The 25,066-nt window shown below is 48.6% G+C and overlaps 1 protein-coding gene across 1 annotated transcript in view; it reads left to right on the forward strand.

The window, feature by feature from the left end:
• The window catches only part of TMEM44 (transmembrane protein 44), a 40,386-nt gene extending 20,671 nt beyond the window's left edge, over positions 1-19,715 (forward strand). The window contains exons 9-10 of the mRNA XM_010372988.2: positions 2,930-3,088; positions 18,746-19,715. Coding sequence (XP_010371290.2) covers positions 2,930-3,088; positions 18,746-18,808 — 222 coding nt within the window. The 3' untranslated portion in view covers positions 18,809-19,715. The remainder of the gene's footprint in view (positions 1-2,929; positions 3,089-18,745) is intronic.
• Positions 19,716-25,066: the final 5,351 nt, after the last annotated feature.

The following is a 25,066-nucleotide window of genomic DNA, read 5'->3' on the forward strand; positions in this document are numbered from 1 at the left end:
TTCAGAGCATGCCTTTGTAGCTAAGAGCCCGCTTCAGCCATTAAACTGTCCTTCCAAAGGGAGGGAGGATGTAGGGTGTGCGGGGAACCCTTGGGGAGACACGGGAGTTCCTGCAGCATCTGGCCAAAGCTTTGCTGGAAAGTTCTACATCATGGAACTTCCAAAGGAGAAGAGTGTAAAAGTTGTATTCACTTTAACCCGTCCAGTAGCTTAGTCTTGAGGGGATTCTTGTTGGGGAACAGATTGCATGAAAGAAGAGTGTGTTCCACCTTCATTCTCTCCCACTGAAGCCCACAAGCGCATCCTTGGGCTTCCACCCAGCTGCTTCCTTCTGTGTCCGTCAGAGGGCAAGAGGGAGCCCCAAGCCCCACTGTCCAGCCGGGCTGGCAGGTGCCTCCCTCAGCGCTAGGGGCACCCCTCCCATCACAGCCTAGCTACTGAGGGTCAAGGACCTGCCAGGCTCTGAGTAAACAATAGCAGCCAACACTTACATGGTAGTTACGGGCTAGAGTACTGGTCTAAGTGCTTTACACAGATTAACTTCCCCCACAGCCGAGCCCTGAGGACTGTACCCATTTTACAGATAAGGAAACTGGGGGTTGGAGCGGTTAAGTGACCCGCTCGAGGTCACACAGCTTGTCGGTGATAGAACCGGATTCAGACCTGTGTCTACCTGAGTTTGTGCCATTGACCTCTATGCTGTACAGCCTTTTACTTGGCATAATGGCTGACACCAAGTAAACACTTGATAAACGGCGATTTATTATTAATAAAATAATACTATTTACCATGTAAGTGTTAATAAAAATGAACCTAACAACCGGATGAGGAAGTGTCCTCGTGTGTTTTACATTGCCATAAAGGAACACCCGAGGCTGGGTAGTTCAGAAAGAAAAGAGGTTTGTGTGGCTCATGGTTCTGCATGTTTGCATGGCGCCAGCATCTGCATCGGTGAGGCCTCGGGCTGCCTCCACTCATGGGGAAGGCAAAAGGGAGCAGGCTCCACATGGTAGGAGAGAGAGGAAGGGGTGCCAGGCTCTTCCTAACAAGCAGTTCTTACAGAACAGAGTGAGAACTCACCCACCAGAAGAGTTCTTCCCCCAGGATCCAGATGCCTCCCACCAGGCCCCACCTCCAACACTGGGGTCACATTTCAACGTGACAAACCACATCCAAACCATAGCAGAGAGATACTATTATTATTTCTATTTTCTTTTTCTTTTTCTTTTTTTTTTTTGAGGCAGAGTCTTGTTCTGTCACCCAGGCTGGAGTGCAGTGGCATGATCTCAGCTCACTGTGACCCACACCTCCCGTGTTCAAGAGATTCTTTTTTTTTTTTTTTTTGAGACGGAGTCTCGCTCTGTCGCCCAGGCTGGAGTGCTGTGGCCAGATCTCAGCTCACTGCAAGCTCCGCCTCCCGGGTTCACGCCATTCTCCTGCCTCAGCCTCCCGAGTAGCTGGGACTACAGGCGCCCGCCACCTCGCCCGGCTAATTTTTTATAGTTTTTAGTAGAGATGGGGTTTCACCGTGTTAGCCAGGATGGTCTCGATCTCCTGACCTCGTGATCCACCCATCTCGGCCTCCCAAAGTGCTGGGATTACCCGTGCTGTTCTCGTGACAGTGAATTAGTCTCAGGAGATCTGATGGTTTTATAAAAGAGGAGCTCCCCTACACAAGCTCTCTCTTTGCCTGCTGCCATCCATGTAAGACATGACATGCTCCCCCTTGCCTTCTGCCATGATTGTGAGGCCTTCCCAGCCATGTGGAACTGTAAGTCTCATTAAACCTCTTTTTCTTCCCAGTCTCAGGTATGTCTTTATCAGCAGCATGAAAACGAACTAATACATTAGATCACATGGTTAATTAGTGGAAGATGCTGGTCGAGAAAGCAGGTTGTTTGCCCTGTCACGTGTCAGTGGAATGACATGAATCCTGTAGGACTTCAAAAGTTCAGCTGGTGGAGCTTTGTAGGTCTCTGGGGGAGCCCCCATGAGCCCATGGGGGAAGCTTTGTTCTGAGATAGATAGATAGATGATAGATAGATGATAGATAGATAGATAGATAGATAGATAGATAGATAGATAGATAGATAGATAGATGGATGGATGGATAGATAGATAGGTAGATAGATAGATGATAGATGATAGATAGATAGATGATAGATAGATGATAGATGATAGATAGATAGATACATACATACATACATAGATACATAGATACACAGATAGATACGTAGATAGATACATAGATAGATACATAGATACATAGAAAATCTCACAAGTTTCTTTCTACCTTAAACCTTTCTAATTCATCCCAACTCACTTTCATCCCCTGCTGGTGGGCATGGGGAAAGCCTCTATGGGGTGCGTTTTTAGCAGTAGCTATACAGATTTCAAACGTACATACTCTCTTTAACCCAGCAATTCCACCTCTAGGAATGTATCCTTTACTCTGAAATCTTGGATGTACAGTGTAATTTACTGCAGTCAGTACTGATTGCAAAAGCAAGAGCCTGGAAACACATGAAACACCCGTTAGTAGGGGATGGGTTAAATAGACTGGGAACACCTAAAATGCTTCCAGAAAGCTCCCAAATCTTCTGATACAGAACTCTCTAAGGCATAGTGTTAGGTGAAAAAAAGCAGGGTGCTTCAGAGAATAGAATGTGTGCTACCATTTTGGAAATCGGGGGAAATATGGGTCTGCATTCGATTGTGTATGTCCAGCGTATCTGGAGGGATACACAAGACACTGGGCACTGGCTGTCCCTGGGGAGAACTGGGTGGCCGGGACAGGCGAGCACAGGGAGATGCTGCGCTGCACACTCTTTTGTACATTTTGAACACTGAAGTATGTGAATGCTTTGACAATTCAACCATCAAAACTAAACTACGTGTCCTTGCCTGCCCTTTCTCATACACCTTGCAGGCAGGCTGCAGTGCCACCAGGCTGCCAGGTGACGGACAGACAAGCGCTGGAGATGCGTTGCTGCAGGAGCCCCCATCGTACCCTCCCGTTCAGGTCATCCGGGCCCGAGTGTCTTCCAGCAGCTCCTCTGAGGTCTCCTCTGTCAACTCCGACCTGGAGGTACATGGCTGTTGCCTGCTGGGTGGGTGCGTGGGTGCCGTTGTTCACTGACACTCGCTGGGTGCTCCTTGGGGCTTGCACAGCTGTTCTCATCTTAGCTACGTTAACCTCACACCTGCTGAATAATGAATGAGGCCGGGCACAGTGGCTCACGCCTGTAATTCCAGCACTTGGGGAGGCTGAGGCAGGTGGATCATCTGAGGTCAGGAGTTCGAGACCAGCCTGGGCAACATGGCGAAACCCCATCTTTACTAAAAATACAAAAATTAGCCAGGCGTAGTGGCAGGCACCTGTAATCCCAGCTACCCAGGAGGCCAAGGCAGGAGAATCTCTTGAACCTGGGAAGCAGAGGTTGTAGTGAGCCGAGATCGCACCATTGCACTTCAGTCTGGGCAACAGAACGAGACTCTGTCTCAAAAAAAAAGAAAAAAAAAAGAATGAACTTCCACGGGGCTCCTACAGTCTGTGTCAGTACTGACAAGGGGTTTCCACGGTCACATTAGTAGCAGGGACACTGCATATTAAGAGTCCGGTCTTCACAGATCACTTGCATGATAAATGAATGAGTAATAAATTTTTAAAAGTCTCGATGGGCTGGGCGAAATGGCTCACACCTGTAATCCCAACACTTTGGGAGGCTGAAGCAGGTGGATCATGAGGTCAGGAGATCGAGACCATCCTGGCTAACACAGTGAAACCCCATCTCTACTAAAAATGCAAAAAATGAGCCTGGCGTGGTGGTGGATGCCTATAGTCCCAGCTACTTGGGAGGCTGAGGCAGGACAATGGCGTGAACCCGGGAGGCGGAGCCGAGATCGTGCCACTGCACTCCAGCCTGGGCAACAGAGCAAGACTCCGTCTCAAAAAAAAAAAAAAAGTCTCGGTGTTGGCTGGGTGTGATGGCTCACACCTGTAATCCCGACACTTTGAGAGGCTGCGGCAGGCAGATCACCTGAGGTCAGGAGTTGGAGAACAGCTTGGCCAACATGGCGAAACTCTGTCTCTACTAAAAATACAAAAATTCGCCAGGCGTGGTGGCTCACACCTGTAATCCCAGCTACTCAGGAGGCTGAGGCAGGAGAATCACTTGAACCCAGGAGGCGGAAATTGCAGTAAGCCAAGATCACACCACTGCGCTCCAGCTTAGCCAACAGAGCGAGACTCCGTCTAAAAAAAAAAAAGTCTCAGTGCTTCTCAAACTAATTTGCCCATGGGAGCTTTTCTCCCCGCTAAGGAGCACCAGCCACATCCTGCTGTGTAGCGCTGCCATACACAAGTGGGCCCTGTGGTGGGCACCATGGCTGATACTGTATAAACTTTACCTCATTTTGAGTTTTTATGTCTGTGAATAAAACACACGTCACAGCTTGGATCACACACACAGGCATAACTCTCAAGTCTGAGCTGTTCTCTCTCGGTCCACAGCTGTGATTCCCATCCCCGTTCAGTGACGAGGCTTCCGTTTGTCGGTGGAAAATGAGAACCACAAGGATGATGTAGTGGCCGCCTGTGTGTCTGTAGACAGTTGCCAGCTGTCTTTTGGTGGGGGGAGAGGACTGTCTTCTGTTTTCAGTTTGTGTCCTCCCAGCTGTTTTGGTGTTAAATGCTGTTTTAGGAAAGAATGGTAATAGGAAGCAGTAGTTGGTGTTGAGTTTTTGGTTTGGGGTTTAATTGGCCTTATTTGGCAAAATAATCAATTAGCCATTGTACGTCCCCTAGATTGGTTGAACTTAAACTGGCCCTTGAAATCTGAAACTCAGATCCACTGACTGGGATAAAGTCTGGACTCCTCAGGGTGGCAGTCCAGGCCTTTCATAGCCTGCCCGGCCTCACACGCCCTCCGTCACCGGGAGCACTGCCTGGCCACGGACTCTTTTCTGGCCCTGTTGCCACAGGTCAGAATCTGACCCAGAGACTAACGGCTCCTTCCTCTTGAGTTCCCTGAGCATATACCTTTTTTTTTTTTTTTTTTTTTTTTGAGACAGAGTTCTCGCTCTGTCACCCAGGCTGGAGTGCAGTGGCGTGGTCTCAGCTCACTGCAACCTCTGCCTCCTGGGTTCAAGAGATTCTCGGGCCTCAGCCTCCCCAGTAGCTGGGATTACAGGTGCCTGCCACCCTGCCCAGCTAATTTTTGTATTTTTAGTAGAGATGGCGTTTCACCATGTTGGCCAGGCTGGTCTTGAACTCCTGACCTCAGGTGATCCACCCACCTTGGCCTCCCAAAGTGCTGGGATTACAGGCGTGAGCCACTGCGCCCGGCCTAGAGCACACACCTTTCTGACACCACTTCCACTGCTGGCCGTGTACCCTGGGAGCCACGGTGGCCTGGGCTACCTTTGCATCTCTCTGTCCCTGCATCCTGCAGCACAGCCGGCCCCTGAGGGCTGGGTTTGAGTTAGGGACTCTGCATCCTTTAGGTTCATGTCATTCTGTGTTGTGTGGTTCTCGGATCCGGTCTCAGAATTTGTAGGACACCCAAAACACGTGGCTGGCAGCCTGGAGCCAGCAGTCTTGGCAGAGATCTAAGCCTAAAGGGGACCGGAGTGAGCATGATGGCAGAGTGCGTTCAGTGAGCAGGCACAGTGAAGTTGGTGACTCAGGGGTGGCGACAGGGAGGGAGAAGGAATATTTGTTCTGTGGAAACAAGGTCCACTCTTGCCACCCACCCTCAGTTGAGGTAAGGACTGCACGGTGAACTTGAAAATTTCAGAAATTTGTCCTTGTAGCTGGTTTGGGCTGTTTTCTTGTTTTGCGGTCTTTGTTCTTTCTCTACTCTTATTTCTCTCTTTTCTAGAAATCTATTGTTAAAAATATGTAAATTCCAGCCGGGCACAGTGGCTCACGCCTGTAATCCCAGCACTTTTTGTGAGGCCAAGTCAGGTGGATCACCTGAGGTCAGAAGTTCGAGACCAGCCTGGCGAACGTGGCGAAGCTCTATCTCTACTAAAAATATAAAAATTAGCCGGGCGTGGCTGGGCCGGGTGGCTCATGCCTGTAATCCCAGCACTTTCGGAGGCCGAGGTGGGCGGATCACCTGAGGTCAGGAGTTCAGGACGAGTCTGACCAACATGGAGAAACCCCACCTTTACCAAAAGTACAAAATTAGCCAGGCGTGGTGGCGCATGCCTGTAATCCCAGCTACTCGGGAGGCTGAGGCAGGAGAATCGCTTGAACCCAGGAGGCGGAGGTTTTGGTGAGCCGAGATCATGCCATTGCACTCCAGCCTGGGCAACGATCGAAATTCCGTCTCAAAAAAAAAAGTAAATTCCAAGAAGACAGGGTCACATACTTAAATTAAGCAAGTGGAAATGAATGCTTTTGCCATGTAAAAGGAATATATTTTTAGAAGTGCAGCTGCAGCCTCCCTCCCCGTAACCACCACCCACTTTCCACCACAGTCTTCCTCCTTCATGCCCTAAAACATACAGATAATACAAATGACAAAGCTGCTGAGGTCCTGTAAAGAGATTGCTTAATACCAAACTAAACATAGATAACAGCAGGTCAAACAGGATTGTAAAGTTTCCAATATAGACTGAATATAGACTTACTAATAAATGAGTAAGAAATCTTTTTTCAGGTTTGTGATCCTCTGGGCCTTCTGGTAATCTATAGTTTCTGTTCTTCTTTTTTTTTCTTTTTGAGACGGAGTCTTGCTCTGTCTCCAGGCTGGAGTGCAGTGGCACTATCTCGGCTCACTGCAAGCTCCGCCTCCCAGGTTCAAGCAATTCCCCTGCCTCAACCTCCTGAGTATCTGGGACTATAGGCATGCACCACCATGCCCGGCTAATTTTTTTTTATATTTTAGTAGAGATGGGGTTTCACCATGTTGGCCAAGATGGTCACGATCTCCTGACCTCGTGACCCGCCTACCTCAGCCTCCCAAAGTGCTGGGATTACAGGCGTGAGCCACCGCGCCTGGCCTATTTTCTGTCCTTAAAAGTAATAAATGTTTCTGGGCTGGGCATGGTGGCTCACGCCTGTAATCCCAGCACTTTAGGAGGCCGAGACAGGCTGAGATGGGCAGATAGCCTGAGCTCGGGAGTTCAAGATCAGCCTGGACAACATGGTGAAACCCCGTCTCTACTAAAAATACAAACCCTGTCTCTACCAAAAATAAAAATAAAAAATTAGCTGGATGTAGTGGTACAAGCCCATAGTCCCAGCTACTTGGGAGACTGAGGTGGGAGGATTGCTTGAGCCCAGAAGGCGGAGGTTGCAGTGAGCCCAGATTGTGCCACTGCACTCCAGCCTGGGCATCAGAGTGAGACCCTGTCTGAAAACAAAAACAAAACAAAAATAAATGTTTTGGTAGAAAATTTGGAAAATGGACTGGGCTTGGTGGCTCACACCTGTAATCCCAGCACTTTGGGAGGCTGAGGCGGGTGGATTACCTGAGGTCAGGAGTTCGAGACCAGCCTAGCCAACATGGGAAAACCCCGTTTCGACTAAAAATACAAAAATTAGCCACGTGCGGTGGCACATGCCTGTAATCCCAGCTACTGGGAAGGCTGAGACAGGAGAATCGCTTGAACTCGGGAAGCGGAGGTTGCAGTGAGCCGAGATTGTGCCATTGTACTCCAGCCTGGACAACAAGAGCAAAACTCCGTCTCAAAAAAAAGAAAAAAAAACAAACAAAAAACAAAACAAAAATTAGCCAGGCACAGTGGCACGCACCTGTAATCCCAGCTACTCAGGAGGCTGAGGCAGGAGAATCGCCTGAACCTGGGAGGTGGAGGTTGCAGTGAGCCAAGATGAAGCCACTGCACCCCAACCTGGACAACAGAACGAGACTCTGTCTCAAAAAAAAAAAAAGAAAAGGAAAATTTAAAAAAAATTGGAAAGTGTAAAAAATGTGAAGAAGAAAATTAAAATTAACCCCCAAGCCTACCAACCAATGACCGCCTCCCACGTGGTGGGGCTGTTCCGGTCTGACATGCCCCCTATTTGCTTGAAGCAATATTCCTTGAAGATCCTGGTTCGTTTGCGGCTGAAGGCGGGCGAGGCGGTGTCTTTGAGCAGATGGAGTGTCACACCACACTTCACCTGGCTGTTGGGTCACTCGTGCAGCACACATTTTCTGCCAGTGGGAATTGGAAGGAAACGTCCGTGAGGGACCGATAGATGGGCCCCAGCCCACCACATAGGGTGACAGGCACTTGGTAAACCAGTCACAGTGGAGAGTATGGTTCTCTGCCTCACTCTTGCAGACCGTACTCTGGAGGGACGTAGCATACAGATTGAAGTCAGGGCCTTACGTCCTCACTTCCTCTGGTTCGTGACTTCTTCTGCTCCCAAGAGAATTGCGTAAATCAAATATTTCATGGCGTTGGGCTCAGACCACCCAGGGCGTCTGTCTCCACTCTTGGACTGCCCTGGCCTGGCTGCCAAGGTGGGCTGCCGTTCCCTCAGCCACCTCCCGTTGTCTGTCTGTCACTGACCAGCTCGGCTTCTGTGTGATCCCTTTGGTTGATGAGTGAATGCTCTCTGACTCCCACTGTCGGGGTCTGTGGGCCTGGGAGCCACTCTGTGTCTTTAAGGTGACGTGTTTCCCTTATCTATGGTCCTTTGTGATTTGGTAACTTAACTCTGGGATGGGGTGGTGGTTTGATGTCCAAGTTCTTGGGGCATGGACTGTTTTGAATACTTCTTGCAGTACGCTAGAGGAAGTGGAGAAATGAGTGGTTTCAACACTCCATGGTACCCACAGCACTCCAGTTCATAAAGTGTTTTAAATCCATTACCAGAAAAGCGGTGCTCATTGCGAATAGTGACTGTGCTAGGCACGGTGTGGGCTCTCCTTTCCAAGCACCGTTTGCCTTAACAGCCTGAGTCAGGAGACTGGGACTAGGTAAGTTTAAGTCACTTACCTGATAAAACATAATAATGGTGATAAGAAGAAGTGGCAGAACTAGGGTTTGAACCTAGTTCCGTCTGCTCTGAAGCCTCTCTTATTAACCACCACACTCCACTGCCTTGGCAGAGACTGGTACCCAGGGAGGTGTGCAGGAGCATGTTTATTATCCATTATTCCCATTTTACAGATGAGAACATGGACCCTCTGCCAGGTGTCTTTTCACTCAGCTGTGCTCTGACTCTGTTGTCAAGGAGTGCCAGAACAGGAGACAGCTGAGACAGACAGGACCCTGGGCATGTGGGGCTCGCATGGAAGGAGAACTTGGCTGCACTGGTCAGAGTACCAGACGAATCGTGTGAGAGCCTTAGTGTGAACAGTAACCGTGTAGAGAGGTCTTTTTCCTGGGCTGTGCAGATTTCTGTACCTCTCCATAGGAGACGGCATACTCCACGGAGACTGTGAATCCATTCATTCATTCATTCACCAGCCCACCCATTCAATACAAAGTCAGCCTCACTCCTGGCAAAGCCATCCGAAGGGCACAATGAACCGGTGGTGAATAAGGGTTCCTGAGCTCAGAGTCCCATGCCTGGGGTCTACATGTAGGTGACAGAGGCCCAGAGAGAGCAGGACTTATGGGAGTGACCATAAGTCACTCCTATAAGTGACTTTCTGGGACAGTCAGAACCTATATCATAAAAGCAGGCTTGACTTCCCCCAGCATTGAAGCCGCAAAGGACATCACATTTCACTCTTCTTTTTACCTAAATGGGTCAGGAGTATGTGTGACAGCAGGGAAGGAACTAAACACTTATGCTGTGAAAGGCCTGAAGTTTGCTGCTCCTGTAGATTTAATTTTTTTTTTTTTTTTTTTTTTTGAGAAAGAGTCACCTAGGTTGGAGTGCAATGGCATGATCTCGGCTCAGTGCAACGTCCACCTCCCAGGTCCAAGTGGTTCCCCTGCTTTAGCCTCCCGAGTAGCTGGGATTACAGGCACGCGCCACCACAGCTGGCTAATTTTTTGTATTTTTAGTAGAGACGGGGTTTCACCATGTTGGCCAGGCTGGTCGTGAACTCCTGACCTCAGGTGATCCGCCTGCCTCAGCCTCCCAAAGTGCTGGGATTACAGGTGTGAGCCACCGTGCCCAGCCTCCTGTGCCTTTTAAAGGCTTCCTTTTCTTTCTTTCTTTTTCTTTCGCTTCTGGGATTCAAGAAAAGGTTCAGTCCACCTTTGTGACAAAAGTACATTGACAGCATCTAGTCATTTTTTCCCTTCTGTGCTTCCCAGCATTGCCAGAGACTGGGTATAAGCTTTATAGGAATTCTGCAAGGACGCTGTTTCTGTCATTGGAACAAAGTCTGCATAGTGAAGAACGCCTGTGACTGCAGCCAGTGCAGTCCTGTGTGGGTGTGCGTGTGCATGCGGGTGTGTGCACGCATGCCCAGTGTGGGTGTACCTGGATGGACTATGAGAACAGTGCCAAATGCCAGATTGCTCTGTCTGAAGAGGGCCAAGTCCCAGGCCCGTGTGTCCCTGTTGATTCTGCGCCTAAGGCCCTTGATAACCCAACTGCTTATTCTCTCCCTCAACTTTCTGGCACCAGCAGATCAGGGTATATTCCCCTGGATGTCTGCCCTTTTTAAAGCCAAATCATTCATTCTGGAGAAAAAGTATGCATGATATAGATGCTGCACTGGGCCCCAAAGAGAAACAGGCTGTGCCGGGGAAAGAACCTTGACCCAGGAGTCAGATGCACATAGGGGCTTTTGAGACAGAGTCTTGCAACCTCTGCAACCTCCACCTCCTGGGTTCAAGTGATTCTCCTGCCTCAGCCTCCCAAGTAGCTGAGATTACAGGCATGCACCACCACGCCCGGCCAATTTTGTATTTTTAGTAGAGATGGGGTTTCTCCATGTTGGTCAGGCTGGTCTTGAACTCCCGACCTCAGGTGATCTGCCCGCCTCAGCCTCCCAAAGTGCTGGGCGTGAGCCGCCACACCCAGCACTGAGTCAGTTCTTACACACAGAAAGGCTTCCATCAGGAAAATGGAAAAGTAAACCACCAGCAGAATGTGTGAATGAATCTTGTAGCGCAGCAGTGCAGGCTGCCGTCTGCCCAGATACCACTCTGGAAGACTTCTGTACTCTTAGTCTCTAGATGCATTTCCAATCTGTCTGCCCCAAGTCCAGGTAAGAGCCTCGTTACTTCCACCTGGACTGGTGCAAGAGCTCCTGATTCCGGTGCAGGAGTGCTCTGCCCTCTTTCATTTCTGTCCTGCAGGGAATACAGCAGGATTTTCCAACACTCGACCCCAGCCCACTGCCTCCCTGCTTGAGGCCTCCTGGGCTCCTTGCTGCTTACAGTTTAAGCCCAGGCTCCTAAGCCTGCGCTCCAGGACACCTCCCGATCTGTGCCATCTTTGCAGGTCCTTCCCCATGCACCCGGCCAGCTCTCTCTTCTCTGGGTTTCTCTGCCTATCTGTCTTCTCCTACCTTTCACTGTCCTGTCTAAATCCCCCTTCCTCCAGGAAGCCTTTCATGATCCTGAGGGCTGTCAGATGTAGCAGGTAAGAAATACAGACCATTGGCCGGGTGCAGTGGTTCACACCTGTAATCCCAGCACTTTGGGAGGCTGAGGCGGGTGGATCACAAGGTGAGGAGTTTGAGACCAGCCTGACCAACATGGTGAAACCCCATCTCTACTAAAAATACAAGAAATTAGCCAGGCCTGGTGGTGCGTGCCTGTAGTCCCAGCTACTCAGGAGGCTGAGGCAGGAGAATCACTTGAACCTGGGAGGTGGAGGTTACAGTGAGCTGAGATCACATCATTGTACTCAAGCCTGGGTGACAGAGTGAGACTCCGTCTCAAAAAAAAAAAAAAAGAGAAAGAGAGAACTGAAGCTGGTAAATGTCTGACCAGTCTTAAAACTTTATAATCCATCCCAAGTCCAGCACCATCTCACCTCCCCAAGACTGCGGAGACGTCACTTCTCCCCAAATGTAAGAGTAAAAAGTTGGACAAATGGTTTCTGAGGCCCCATCCAGCTTCCACAGTCTAAAATGTAAGCCTAGAAAGTGACCCTATTTCTTCAGTAACTTAGACACATCCTAAACTCTTCGGAATTAAAGAAACATGAATACATGCTACATAGACAAAGGCTATAGGATGCTTCCGGATTTCAGAAGCATAGAAAAGTGTGCTTTTTAGATATGAGGCAAATTAAAATGCCGTATGCAGTGGTTTGAGGCGGTGATAGAATCATGTTTCTGAAGATGATTTTAAGGGCAAGTGGAAATGCTCATTGTATGTTAAAGGAGAAAAGCCATTGGCTTTTATTATATTATACATAATACCTACATGTTTCAGAGGGCTGTTTAATCTTTGTAGAGGCCTTCTAAGGATAGAATTATGGTAGATCTTTGTTTTTTGAAAAATGTTCTATAATGAACACATTTGCTCTTGAAACAGGGAAAAGACTATGTAATTTTATTTATTTTTAGTCTGGGGGGTTGAGGAGAGGCTCAGTTACAAAGATTTGGGTTAATTGTACTCCTTAGGCACACTATCATTAGCGGTTTATAAAGTAACTTTTAAAATATTGACTATTCCCACTAGAGGGCACTCTTCTCAAATTTTAGATTGCCTGTAACGCTGAAGATTTAAGGTTTGTAAAGAATTTTCAAGGTTTCATTTCAACAGAGTTGGGGGACTCGAGCCTATTTATTTGTTTGCTTGTTTGCTTGGCTTTTAATAAACTTTTTCACTAAGTTAACTTTTTCACCCTCCTTTGTATCATCGACATTTCTGTCTTTTGCAGAGTGTGTGGAACCATCAATTTAGTAATCTGTATCCCTTCCAATCAATCTTTTTTTTTTTCAGTTTATGTTCCCTCAGCAGGATATTATTAAAAGATGAATGCTAAGGAATTATCACTAATTTTGTTAGGTATAATAATGGCATCGTGCTTAGTTTTTGTTTTTTTTAAGTCATTATCTATGAGATACATTTTGAAATATTTGTGGATGAAATGATTTATGCCTGGGTGGATGCAGTGGCTCACGTCTGTCATCCCAGCACTTTGGAGGTGGAGGCAGGCTGATCACTTGAGGTCAGGAGTTCGAGACCAGCCTGGCCAACATGGTGAAACCCCATCTCTACGAAAAATACAAAATTAGCTGGGCATGGTCGTGGGTGCCTGTAATCCCAGCTACTCCGGAGGCTGAGGCAAGAGAATTGCTTGAACCTGGGAGGCGGAGGTTGCAGTGAGCCGAGATTGTGCCATTGAACTCCAGCCTGCGACAAGAGTGAAACTCCATCATAGATAGATAGATAGATAGATAGATAGATAGATAGATAGATAGATAGATAGACAGACAGACAGATAGAAAATTAGGCCAGGTGCCGTGGCTCATGCCTATAATCCCAGCACTTTGGGTGGTCATGGTGGGAGGATTCCTTGAGCTCAGGAGTTCAAGACCAGCCTGGCCACCATAGGGAGACCTCATCTCTACTAAAAAATAAAATAAAAATCAGCCAGGCATGGTAGTACACACCTGTAGTCCCAGCTACTCAGGAGGCTGAGGCAGGAGGATCAGTTGAGCCCAGGAGATGGAGGCAGCAGTGAGCTATGACCACACCACTGCACTCCAGCCTGGGCCACAGAGCAAGCCCCTGTCTTAAACAATTAAATAATTTTTTTAAAATGAAAAACATAAGGAGTTGAACATGCTTTGTTTTAATGTGATAATAACCCTAAATCCTGTGGGCCATTCGGACTGCCTGCTATCTAATTTAATAGACTTTCCCACATCAGTGTAACAGATATTCATAGATTCTTAGCTCATGTCAGAAACACACATTTCCCAGGCTGCAGGAGGTGATGGAGTAGCAAGGGCAGACGTGATGCCTGCCCTGCAAGAACTTGAGTCAGACATATTTGAGGTTTGGAGTGGAACCAGCCATGCAGTAAACGCTGACTACAAATGAATCTTGGCAAGGCAGGAATTTTATTGGCATCTCAGTTTTATGGGTTGGAGTTGAATCATCTCAGCCATGTGGTTAATAAATGGGACATTTATTATTACTGCTGCTCCTCCTAATAATAATTTCTACTAATAATAATTTTTAAATCTTGATAGATTGTATTTTTTCCCAGGATGTGCAGCCCTTTGTAATTATCATAACTATCTCATTGATCATTTAACTAAATTGTAACTGCTGGTAGCTGCTGCCTTCCTGCTTGCTGAAGTCACCTGTTCCTTTGCCCCCAACCATCTAAGGGCCTGTCTCCGGACTCTCTGAGCAGACAGGGGCTGGCCCTGAGCTCCGCTCTGCTGTGTGATGGTGGCAAAATCTGTCCAACGCTTTTTCTGTCTCTCTTTTTATTCTGCAGCAGAAGTATTGGGAGGCCCTAAACTGGGAGCAGGTATGGACAATCATGCTCTTTCTCTTCCAGGAGGGACTTCCTATGGCTTGACTTCAGTTCCTGTTCTTGTTAGACCTCCTTAGATGGCTGGACCCGTGACACATTCCTTTAGTAAAAAAAAAAAGAATGTCAGGCCAGGCGCGGTGGCTCACGCCTGTCATCCCAGCACTTAGAGAGGCCGAGGTGGGCGGATCACCTGAGGTCAGGAGTTCAAGACCAGCCTGGCCAACATGGTGAAACCCTGTCTCTACAAAAAATACAAAATTAGCCAGGCGTGGCGTCGCATACCTGTAATCCCAGCTACTCAGGAGGCTGTGGCAACTGAATCGCTTGAACCTGGGAGGTGGAGGTTGCAGTGAGCCGAGATCACGCCATTGCACCCCAGCCTGGGCAACAGGAACGAAACTCTATCTAAAAAAAAAGCCAAAATGAGAGGCAAGACTGAGAATCAGTGGGATTTTCAGGGCTCTGTCAGTTCAGAGTTCTTTCTGCTTTGGGGGTATTCAGGTAAGCCCAAGTAATAGGGACCAAGAAGATATGTAACCCAGTGAAGAAACATGGTCTGGAACAACAGTAGTAGTGGCAGGCATGGCTGCAGTAGCTGTTGCAATAAACATTTCCAGACATTGTCATTCTGGGACCCTGGGCAGCCGGCTGCTGTCTCCATGCCACCCTTGCCTCCAAGTGACAGGTGGGCATGTTTTGTGACAACTCCCTGTGCCTGTCATCTCCCAGGATTGTTTCTGATATGAAAATGGATCTTTGGCCGGGCGCGGTGGCTCAAGCCTGTAATCCCAGCACTTTGGGAGGCCGAGACGGGCGGATCACGAGGTCAGGAGATCGAGACCATCCTGGCTAACACTGTGAAACCCCGTCTCTACTAAAAAATACAAAAAAAACTAGCCGGGCGAGGTGGCGGGCGCCTGTAGTCCCAGCTACTTGGGAGGCTGAGGCAGGAGAATGGCGTAAACCCGGGAGGCGGAGCTTGCAGTGAGCTGAGATCCGGCCACTGCACTCCAGCCCGAGCGACAGAGCGAGACTCCGTCTCAAAAAAAAAAAAAAAAGAAAATGGATCTTTTGCTCAGATTCTCTTCATGCCTGGTTTCCAGCAATAATTTTATTATAAAATGAAGTTTTAGACCAGGCACGGTGGCTCACGCCTGTAATCCCAGCATTTTGGAAGGCTGAGGGGGGCGGATCACCTGAGGTCAGAAGTTGGAGACCAGTCTGGCCAACACGGCGAGATCCCCATCTCTACTAAAAATACAAAAATTAGCTGGGTGTGGTGGTGCGTACCTGTGGTCCCAGCTACTCAGGGTACTAAGGCAGGAGACTCACTTGAACCCAGGAGGCAGAGGTTGCAGTGAGCCGAGATCATGCCTCCAGCCTGGGTGATGGAGTGAGACTGTCTCAAAGTAAGTAAGTAAATAAATAATGAAATGAAGTTTTAAAACACATTATTCTAGAGAGTCGGAAAATATAGATTCTAAATGTTTTCTAAGATTTGTACCATTTTATTTTTACTTATTTATTTTTATTTTATTTTATTTTTGAGACAGAATTTCACTCTTGTCGCCCAGGCTGGAGGGCAATGGCATGCTCTCGGCTCACTGCAACCTCCACCTCCCGGGTTCAAGCGATTCTCCTGCCTCAGCCTCCCGAGTGGCTAGGATTACAGGCGCCTGCTACCACTGTGGTAATTTTTTGTATTTTTAGTAGATATGGGGTTTTGCCATGTTGGCCAGGCTGGTCTCGAACTCCTGACCTCAGGTGATCCACCTCGGCCTCCCAAAGTGTTGGGATTACAAGTGTGAGCCACCGCGCCCAGCCTATTTATTTCTTGAGATGGAGTTTCACTCTTGTTGCCCAGGCTGGAGTGCAATCGCACAATCTCAGCTCACTGCAACCTCTGCCTCCCAGGTCCAAGTGATTCTCTTGCCTCAGCCCCCCAAGTAGCTGGGATTAGAGGCGCCTGCCATTACACTTGGCTGATTTTTGTATTTTTAGTAGAGATGGGGTTTCACCATGTTGGCCAGGCTAGTCTCGAACTTCTGACCTGAGGTGATCTGCCCGCCTTGGCCTCCCAAAGTGCTGGGATTACAGGCGTGAGCCGCCGCGCCCGGCCTGCACTAGTTTGAAGAGCTCACTTGATCAAAGCGATAGGTTTCTGTTTGCCGGCAGCTGAGCTGGTCAGGGTTGGCAAGAAGAATTCTTAGCAGCCATTTAAGAAGCTAGAGCAGTGGTTCTCAATCATCAGGGCATCGAAGAATCACCCTAGGAGCTTGTAAAAATGCCAGACCTTAGGTCTCAACCTCCCACCCAGGGGCTAGGGTGGGCCCCGGCATCAGTGTTTTTAGCCAGCACAGCCTGGGTGCTTCTGGTGTGGCTGGTCAAGAACACACTCTGAGAACAATGACCTTGGTCTCAGGCCTCTGCTTAGAAACAGTTTTCATCAAAGAGCACGCTGGCCATCCTCAGAGAACAGAACAGGCCCCACTTCTTTCACTGGGCAGGTGGGTCACGTAGGCTGAGGGGCCTAGTGAGCTCTTTGATTTGGGATCTGATAATGTCAGAAAGGAATCTGGTTAAAGGGGTCCAGCCAAGTCTGCGACCGCAAGTTAATGAGATGTTCACACTGGAGGTGGCTGGCACAGCCCCAGACAGGTACAGGGGATAAGCTGCCCAAATGCAATCACTGCAGGGACACTGAGAATCAGGTGGTCTTTTTAACATGATGGCTTTTAAAGTCGCCAAGTATTAGTACTCGATTATCAGTAAATCACTCACAAACTGGGCTCTTTATTTCTGTCCAAAACAAAGTCACAATGTGTGTTTTATCATTGGCATGGCATGGCCATTATGTCGGGGGCTCACGGAGCCTTCAGGATCTTATCTGGGACCTCTAAGGATGGGAATGTTTGATTCAGCTTGAGTTTGAGCAGCTGTTCGAGCATCTTTCTTGGAGGGTACCATGTCCATGCCTGGGTCTATCATCTCGTCCAAACAGATCATCTGCCCAGGCAGACACATCCTGTGTCACCTTTGCTTCTTGTTTCCTGGTACTGTCAAATGTGACCCTGTGCCTCAGAATCATCATAGACGCTCAGAAATGGGAGAGATCTTCTTATTTAGTTGCCGATCCAATACCACAGCATACACATGGGGAAACTGAGGCCTCCAAAACAGAGGTAAATTAGTGACAGGAGGAAGACTTCAGCCCAATCCCTACTTGCCTCCATGGCTGGAACTTCAAAGGTAACACTAAGGATCCCCGTGGGCTCTTATCCATCATCTTAGAACAACAAGAGGGCTTCTCTGACAGCTTCGTCAATGCTTCTGTGCCCACTTGTTTTAAGCCTTCACTCATTCCTGCACATTTCAACTTCCCAAACTCATCTGAGTCGGTGATGAAATATTCACTGCCAGTGCCCCCCACTCTGAATTGGGTGTTAAGTGATGACAAGTCTACTGAGCCTCAGGTTTAGAGGAAACACCATGTAGGAGGCAGGAGTGAACCTTTGCTCTGTTCCTGTGGAGCTCATCACCTACCTGAGACAACAAGGCAGATGTCCACATAAACGCCAGGGCTGTCCGTGCTCAGGGGCAAATCCGTGGAATAGGTAGTACAAAGAGAGGCAAGTGAGCGCCCAATGGGCTAACACAGTCAGGAAGGCTTCCTGGAGGAAGAGGTATTTACCTGGCCCATAAAGAATAGGTTGAAGCTAGGCATGGTGGCTCAAGTCTGTAAGCTGAGCACATTGGGAGGCTGAGGCAGGAGGACTGCTTAGGTCCAGGAGTTCAAGATCAGCCTGGGCAACATTGCAAGACTTTACTAAAATTAAAAACTTAGCCAGGCATTGTGGTACACAACGGTAGTCACAGGTACTTGGGAGGCTGAAGCAGGAGGATTGCTTGAGTCTAGTAGTTTGAGGCAGCAGTGAGCTATGATTGCACCATTGTACTCCAGCCTGGGCGACACAGCAAGACCCTGTCTTAAAAAAGTAAAAAAGGATTAAGTTTGCTTGGTTTTTTTCCAGGAATGAGGTAGGCATGGAGTCAGGACAAGAAGAACGTGACTCAGTCTCACTAGATAAGGACTTGGTAGAGGCAAAGAATAGTGGAGAAGGAGGGTGGGAAGGAAGGTGGAGCTGTTATGTGGAGGGCGGTTGTTCATTAGTTCCTTGATTTGAAGTTATGCTTGCCTCCTCAGGTCCTAGAAACACAGGCCTGGGCAACTTGGCCTTACCCTTTTGTCCTTGTCTGTGCCTGGATCATGAGAACCAGAACTGGAGCTATTGTTTGGGTCGGGGGTCATAACAGATGAGAAGCAGCGATCTGTTCCACCCAGGTGCTCTTCGTATCTTTTCTCCACAGTGGGACCCTGAAGATGTGAACCTTGAAGGCAGCAAAGACAAGGTGGAGCTGCTCGGATCCTAGGTGCACCGGGACTCTGGGAGGACCGCACACCTGAGTGATGATGATTAACGCCTTCTGGAGCCGGCTCTTCAGCTCCGAGCCCAGGGTCAGGAGTTTGTTGAGTAACACAGCAGGAATCAATCCGCACTGACACCGTGGCAGGAACTGAAGCTGCCCTGGAAAGTGAGGAACCAGGAGCCATCACTGAGTGTGGCTGGTCTACGTGTGGCTGGTCTACGTGGAGCTACGACTTTGGGAACTGCGGACAGACCTGGATAGGCCCAGTGTTTGTTCTGAAGATTACAAGTTCACAGACAGCTCTTGCTTTGTAAAGATAATCCAAAGGACATTAGACCCGCTTTTCCTTTTTCCCTTTATTCCCTTGAGAGTCAGCCATAAACAGAATACCTGCTAGGTTCCAGGAATGAGTTCACCTAACAAATAGCGAATGTGTTTGGTTGGATCTCAGCAGAGCTCATTCTGCAAGACCTGGCTGAGCCAGATGAGAGGGGTGGGGCCTGTGCTGGGGAGCCTTGGGTCACACACAGGAACCAAGACCTGGCTTCTGCCCCCATCACCCACTTGAGTTATCTGCTGAAAGTTATAGATAGGACTGCGTGGCCAGCCAAGTGTTTGTGAGATCACTGACACTGCAAAAACAAAGCAAACTGCTCCGGGTACCAGGACTTCCTCCAACCTAGCAAGGTGTGTGCTGAGGTGGGGTTTGCAGGTGAGGGGTCTGTATGCTTCAGGAACTAAGTAAATGCTTGCAGAGGATAAGAGGCGTGATGGGAGGTGTTCAAGCACAGCAATCCCATTTGGGGGTTATTTTGATACTGCGATGAATGAGGGGAAGGGCGCACAGAATGGGGCTAAGGTGGGAGCAAAGATGGGTGAATAAATTTTTTAAATAAATTCAAGTATGTCACTGTGGAGTGCAGTGGTGAGCATGAATCCCTGCACAGGCACAGAAGTCAGCCACTAGAGGAACTGGAGAAATGCCAAGCAACACAGTTTTGCTCCGGGCTGGCCCACAGCCGCCTATGTAACTCGGCTACAGGAGCCCAGTTTCTCCTGAGGGGTAGGGCAAGTTCCAGCAGCATGAAGGGGGTCCCTTGGGGAAGCAGCTTGGCTCTGCAGGTCTCTGCATAGATCCTAATCCCCCGGGTGACCTCTGAACTACAAGTGATCTTAAAGCCACCTTATTTATCTCCTTTATCTAAACTGTGTTGGTCCCTGGTTGTCCTGGAAAGTTTGCTGAAGTCAGCTTTGCTTTGTGATGTTAACCACGGAAGCTGTACTTCCAGGGAAGAGGAAGATTTGAAGGGAGGCCCAGGATGCAGGGAGAAAAGAGTGTTCAAAGAGATGAAACAGTACAGAAGGCTGGATGCAGGGAAAAGTGGGAGCTAGCAAGAAAGAATCGGAGATGGCCAGAATGGATGATGCAGTGTGGGCTGTAGGGGTGGCAAAGAGGCTGAAAAGGAACCAGACTGTGGAGGCTGGTGAGTCAGTGCTTGGTTCTGTGGCCAACTGGTAGTCATGGAAGATACCAGAGTAGGAAAGTGACTGACTTGCCTCAGGAAGGCCACAACTGATTGGTGAGGTTTTCATCCCTGTGGCTACAACCTTCCAGGAAGCAGAAATATCGTCATGGGTGCAGAATGATCATGGGAACAGGTTTCATCTAGAGCACTGAGTGGTAACAGCAGGGCAGAAGAGCATATCTTTAGAAGGCGGAAGGCATGGGGACAGGATGACCTCTGGAGTCTGCCTTTAGCACATCCTCTGTCTTGAGGGAGCTCTGGATCATGCTCCCTAGGGCAGCAAAAATTGGTTGGATCCAGGTGAAAGTGGCCATTCATCCAAGAACATCAAATGATCTTGGCCAGGGGCAGTGGCTCACGCCTGTAATCCCAGCACTTTGGTAAGCTGAGGCAGGCGGGTTACTTGAGGACAGGACTTCAAGACCAGCCTGGCCAACATGGTGAAACCCCATCTCTACTAAAAATACAAGAAATTAGCCAAGCGTGGCGGCTCGCACCTGTAGTCCCAGCTACTCGGGAGGCTGAGGCACAAGAATTGCTTGAACCCAGCGGGTGAAGGTTGCAGTGAGCCGAGATCGCACCACTGCACTCCAGCCTAGGCAACATAACAAGACTGTCGCAAAAAACAACAAAAACCCTGCTGACTTGAGTAACACAAACTACCTAAGGTCCGGCTATTACCTGTCTCCCTAGATTCCATTAGCCCAGCCTCCTCCCTTCACAAACTGGTTCCTGTCATCATGGTCCCAGCTTGTCTTAGGGTGTCTCAAGCCTCTTCATCCACAGTGACCTACCAAACTGGGAATTTTGGAAGCGAGGTTTGGCTTCACTGTTCAACGAGAATCTTCCTGTGTGCAAAGCTCTAGAACACTGGAGCCTTTGTGAGGAGGTGCCAATTAAAATGCCTTTCTCCTAGTAGGAGGGAGCCTCTGTTGCAGCTTTTGTTTCCAGTCGTTAGAACAAGAGGGCAGTGGGAGCAACTTGCCCTGATGACCCAGTGAGCCGTGCAAGCGCTTACCTACGTGGGGGCGGGGCTTGGGAACAAACGATGTCATCATCGGCTCACTCATCTGGAGACCTGTAATATCGTCTGGTTGTGCTGCCTATCATCTGTGTGGCTTGGGGCATGTTACCTAACCTCTGTGAACTCCTTAGGTAGACTAAGAATAATACCAATCTAGAAAGCCTGTGGTGAAGACTAAGTGAACTAACATGTATGAAAAGGCAAACATAATACCTATTCAATGTAGACTTTGAAGAGGGATTAGTTCCCCAGGCTTTCTGCGCAGATGTACTGTAAGACAGTAACCAAATCATCAGACCAACAGATGGAAGAGATTTCAGAGGCTTGAATTCCCTTCAACACAACCCCAATTAGTGATTATCCCGTCCCTACTTAAGTTCTCTGAAAAAAAAAAGGATTTCAGTTGCCAAAGTCTTTATCATTTAGCAAGAGCTCTGCTAAGATGATGATTATTATTTTTAGACGGAGTTTCACTCGTTGCCCTGGAGTGCATTGGCGCGATCTCAGCTCACTGCAACCTCCGCCTCCCAGGTTCAAGTGATTCTCTTACCTCAGCCTCCCAAGTAGCTGGGATTACAGGCTCCTGCCACCATGCCCAGCTAATTTTTGTATTTTTAGTGGAGACGGGGTTTTGTCATGTTGGCCAGGCTGGTCTGGAACTTCTGATCTCAGGTGATGCACCTGCCTCAGCCTCCCAAAGTGCTGGGATTACAGGCATGAGCCATTGCACCTGGCTAAGATTTTCTTAAAAGCCTGTCTAGATCCTAAAGAACCAATCCCCTTATCTCCCTCCCTCAGTATGACGAAGAGGTTTATGAGCATCATTTGAAGACACATTCATATTGTGTTTCTTTCAAAGGGGTATGAGCTCCTAGAATAAGAAGAGGCATTGGGCCAAGCAGCATGGCTGGGCTCCAGCTCCCAGGTGTGATTCAGTGTGATCTTTGTCATTTCCCTTTCTGTGTCACAGTTTCCTCATCTGTAAAATGAAACTTGGGCCTGATTTTTTTCATTTTTTTCTCTTTTATGAATGTGCCAATTTGTTTCCCACAGAATACTGACATCTTTATAAACTCTCAAGAAAGAGACATTACAAAGACAAATTTCAGGTATACTTTGAAAATAGGCTTCATTATATAACATATACTTCTTTCTGTCTGGATTTTACTATCCACTTAAAAACCTGCATTAATCACTAAGGAAAAGGCTAGAGGAGACTCTTCTATCTCCAGAATAATTTTGCAACAATTCCAAGATTCTCTGCACTTCTTTTTCTGTCCCTTAATTGGCCTCCTCCACATTTTCCAACTATGCAGGTATTGGCTCTACTCTCTTCGACTTTACATTGTTTTCGATACTTTTGCAAGGAGACTCTGCCTTGAATGAACCCAAGATATGGTGCAATGTTGAGGAAGATCTCCAAGGTTACACATGCCTGCACGATGGCCCAAAGGTATCATCAGGTGAAAGGGACGACCTTAGAGATGAAAGAAGTTAGAGGAATGGTGCTACATTAAATGACTTAGCATTAGAAAGCATCTACTTTGCTGCTTCTTTCACCAACCCTGAAAGCCAAATAAGGCACTGGGCATTGAGGACTTCTTTTGAGCAGAACACGTGATTACACAGTTATTCTTCAAGAGTCTCTTAATCTGTCGCCTGGAGAACTCTGCACACTGTCCCAATTCCGTCTGATTTTTCCATCAGCTGCCAGTGTTCGTAGCAGAGGGCTCGGGTCTTCTCGTCCTCTCCTCAGGGTCTGGCAGCTGTCACTACCGTGCAGTCGGTCCAGTTCCCAGAGTCGGGGGCGCTGCCTTTCCCATTTCAGTTGCCAGGAGGCTCATCCACGATCGTGCCAGAAGGGCAGCGAGTGGTCTCCTCGAACTACGGGGGAGAGAGGAGCCACTGTTGGCACGGGCCAGACTGAACGCCGGCTCCCACTGCCTACCTCCTCGGAGCTGCAGCCGCCGACATCTTGCGCCCTATCGCCAGCACCGCTGGGGCGCTTCGGCAAGAAGGGAATAGCGGTTCCGCGCGTGCGCACTCCGCAGCCACCGCCTCCCGCGAGGAGCGAGAGTCCCGCGGCCCCGCCCCGCCGAACCCGCGGCCGCAGGCCGGGGTATGTGGCCGCAGCCCGCGGCGACTCAGCCGGGAAAGAACAGCTGAGGGCGGCTCCGTAGTTCAGTTTTGGTTTGTTTGTTTGAGACAGTCTCTCTGTCGCCCAGGCTGGAATGCGGCGGCGCGGTCTCTGCCCCCTGCAGCCTCCGCCTCCCGGATTCAAGCGATTCTCCAGCGACTGGATAGCTGGGACTACAGGCGCGCGCCACGACGCTTGGCTAATTTTTGTATTTTTAGTGGGGATGGTGTTTCACTATGTTGGTCAGGCTGGTCTCGAACTCCTGACCTCGTGATCTGCCGCCTCGGCCTCCCAAAGTGCTGGGATTACAGGCATGAGCCACCACTCCTGCCGGGAAATTACTTTTAAAACAGATCTATTTGTATGAGATGTTTTCACAAAACTACTTAGAATAGCAAAAACAAACAAAAAAAAAGAATAAAAAAAAGAAGAAAAGAATGGTGACAAAGTTCCCAAACCCCACTGTTGGGCAGAATTAAAATACTTTTAAAAAAAAAAAAAAATTATTTTTTTTTTGAGATGGAGTCTCTGTTGCCCAAGCTGGAGTGCAGTGGTGCCATCTCGGCTCATTGCAACCTCTGCCTCCTGGGTTCAGGCGATTCTCCTGCCTCAGCTTCCCGAGTAGCTGGGACAACGGGCATGTGCACCGCCATGACCGGCTAAATTTTGTATGTTTAGTGGAGACGGGGTTTGCCATATTGGCCAGACTGGTCTTGAACTCTTGAGCCCAAGTGATCTGCCCTCCTCAGCCTCCCAAAGTGCTAGGACTACAGGCATGAGCCACCACACCCGGCCCAAACATTATGCTTTAATGAAGACATGATATTTTGCCATTAAACCTAAAATATCATAGAACCATGGATTGAGGAACAGACATGAATTACCTTGAAATCATCTACTGCAGTGCCTGAGTGGCTTTTGCCTGTTCTCAAAGCATGAATTCCCAGTTCTCACACAGTAAAAAAAAATTATGAAAGATAATGTCAGCTAATAGGCCGGGCACAGTGGCTCACGCCTGTAATCCCAGTACTTTGGGAGGCCAAGTGGGGGCAGATTACCTGAGGTCAGGAGTTTGAGACCAGCCCGGCCAACATGGTGAAAACCATCTCTACTAAAAATACAAAAATTAGCCACACTCCTGTAATCCCAGCTACTCGGGAGGCTAAGGCAGGAGAATTGCTTGAATCTGGAAGGCGGAGGTTGCAGTGATCACTGCATTCCAGCCTAGGCGACAGAGCAAAACTCCGTCTCAAAAAAAAAAAAGAGAATGTCAACTAATAAAAGTAGAACACAAGAGAGCTTGAGCCACCATTCGCAATTATAAGAAAAATTTCCATAGATCAGAAAAGTCTTAGAAGTCGTTAGATTCTGTTGTAAAGGGATTATGTGGATTTTTATAGTAGATGTTTCCTGACTGTGGAAGCACTTAAATACATCTCAAGAGAACAGTTCTAGTTTAAAAGAGTCTGCAGGCCGGGCGTGGTGGCTCAAGCCTGTAATCCCAGCACTTTGGGAGGCCGAGGCGGGCGGATCACCTGAGGTTGGAGTTTGAGACCAGCCTGACCAACATGGAG

The sequence above is a fragment of the Rhinopithecus roxellana genome, chromosome 1, assembly GCF_007565055.1.
Source record: "Rhinopithecus roxellana isolate Shanxi Qingling chromosome 1, ASM756505v1, whole genome shotgun sequence".
Lineage (NCBI taxonomy): Eukaryota > Metazoa > Chordata > Mammalia > Primates > Cercopithecidae > Rhinopithecus > Rhinopithecus roxellana.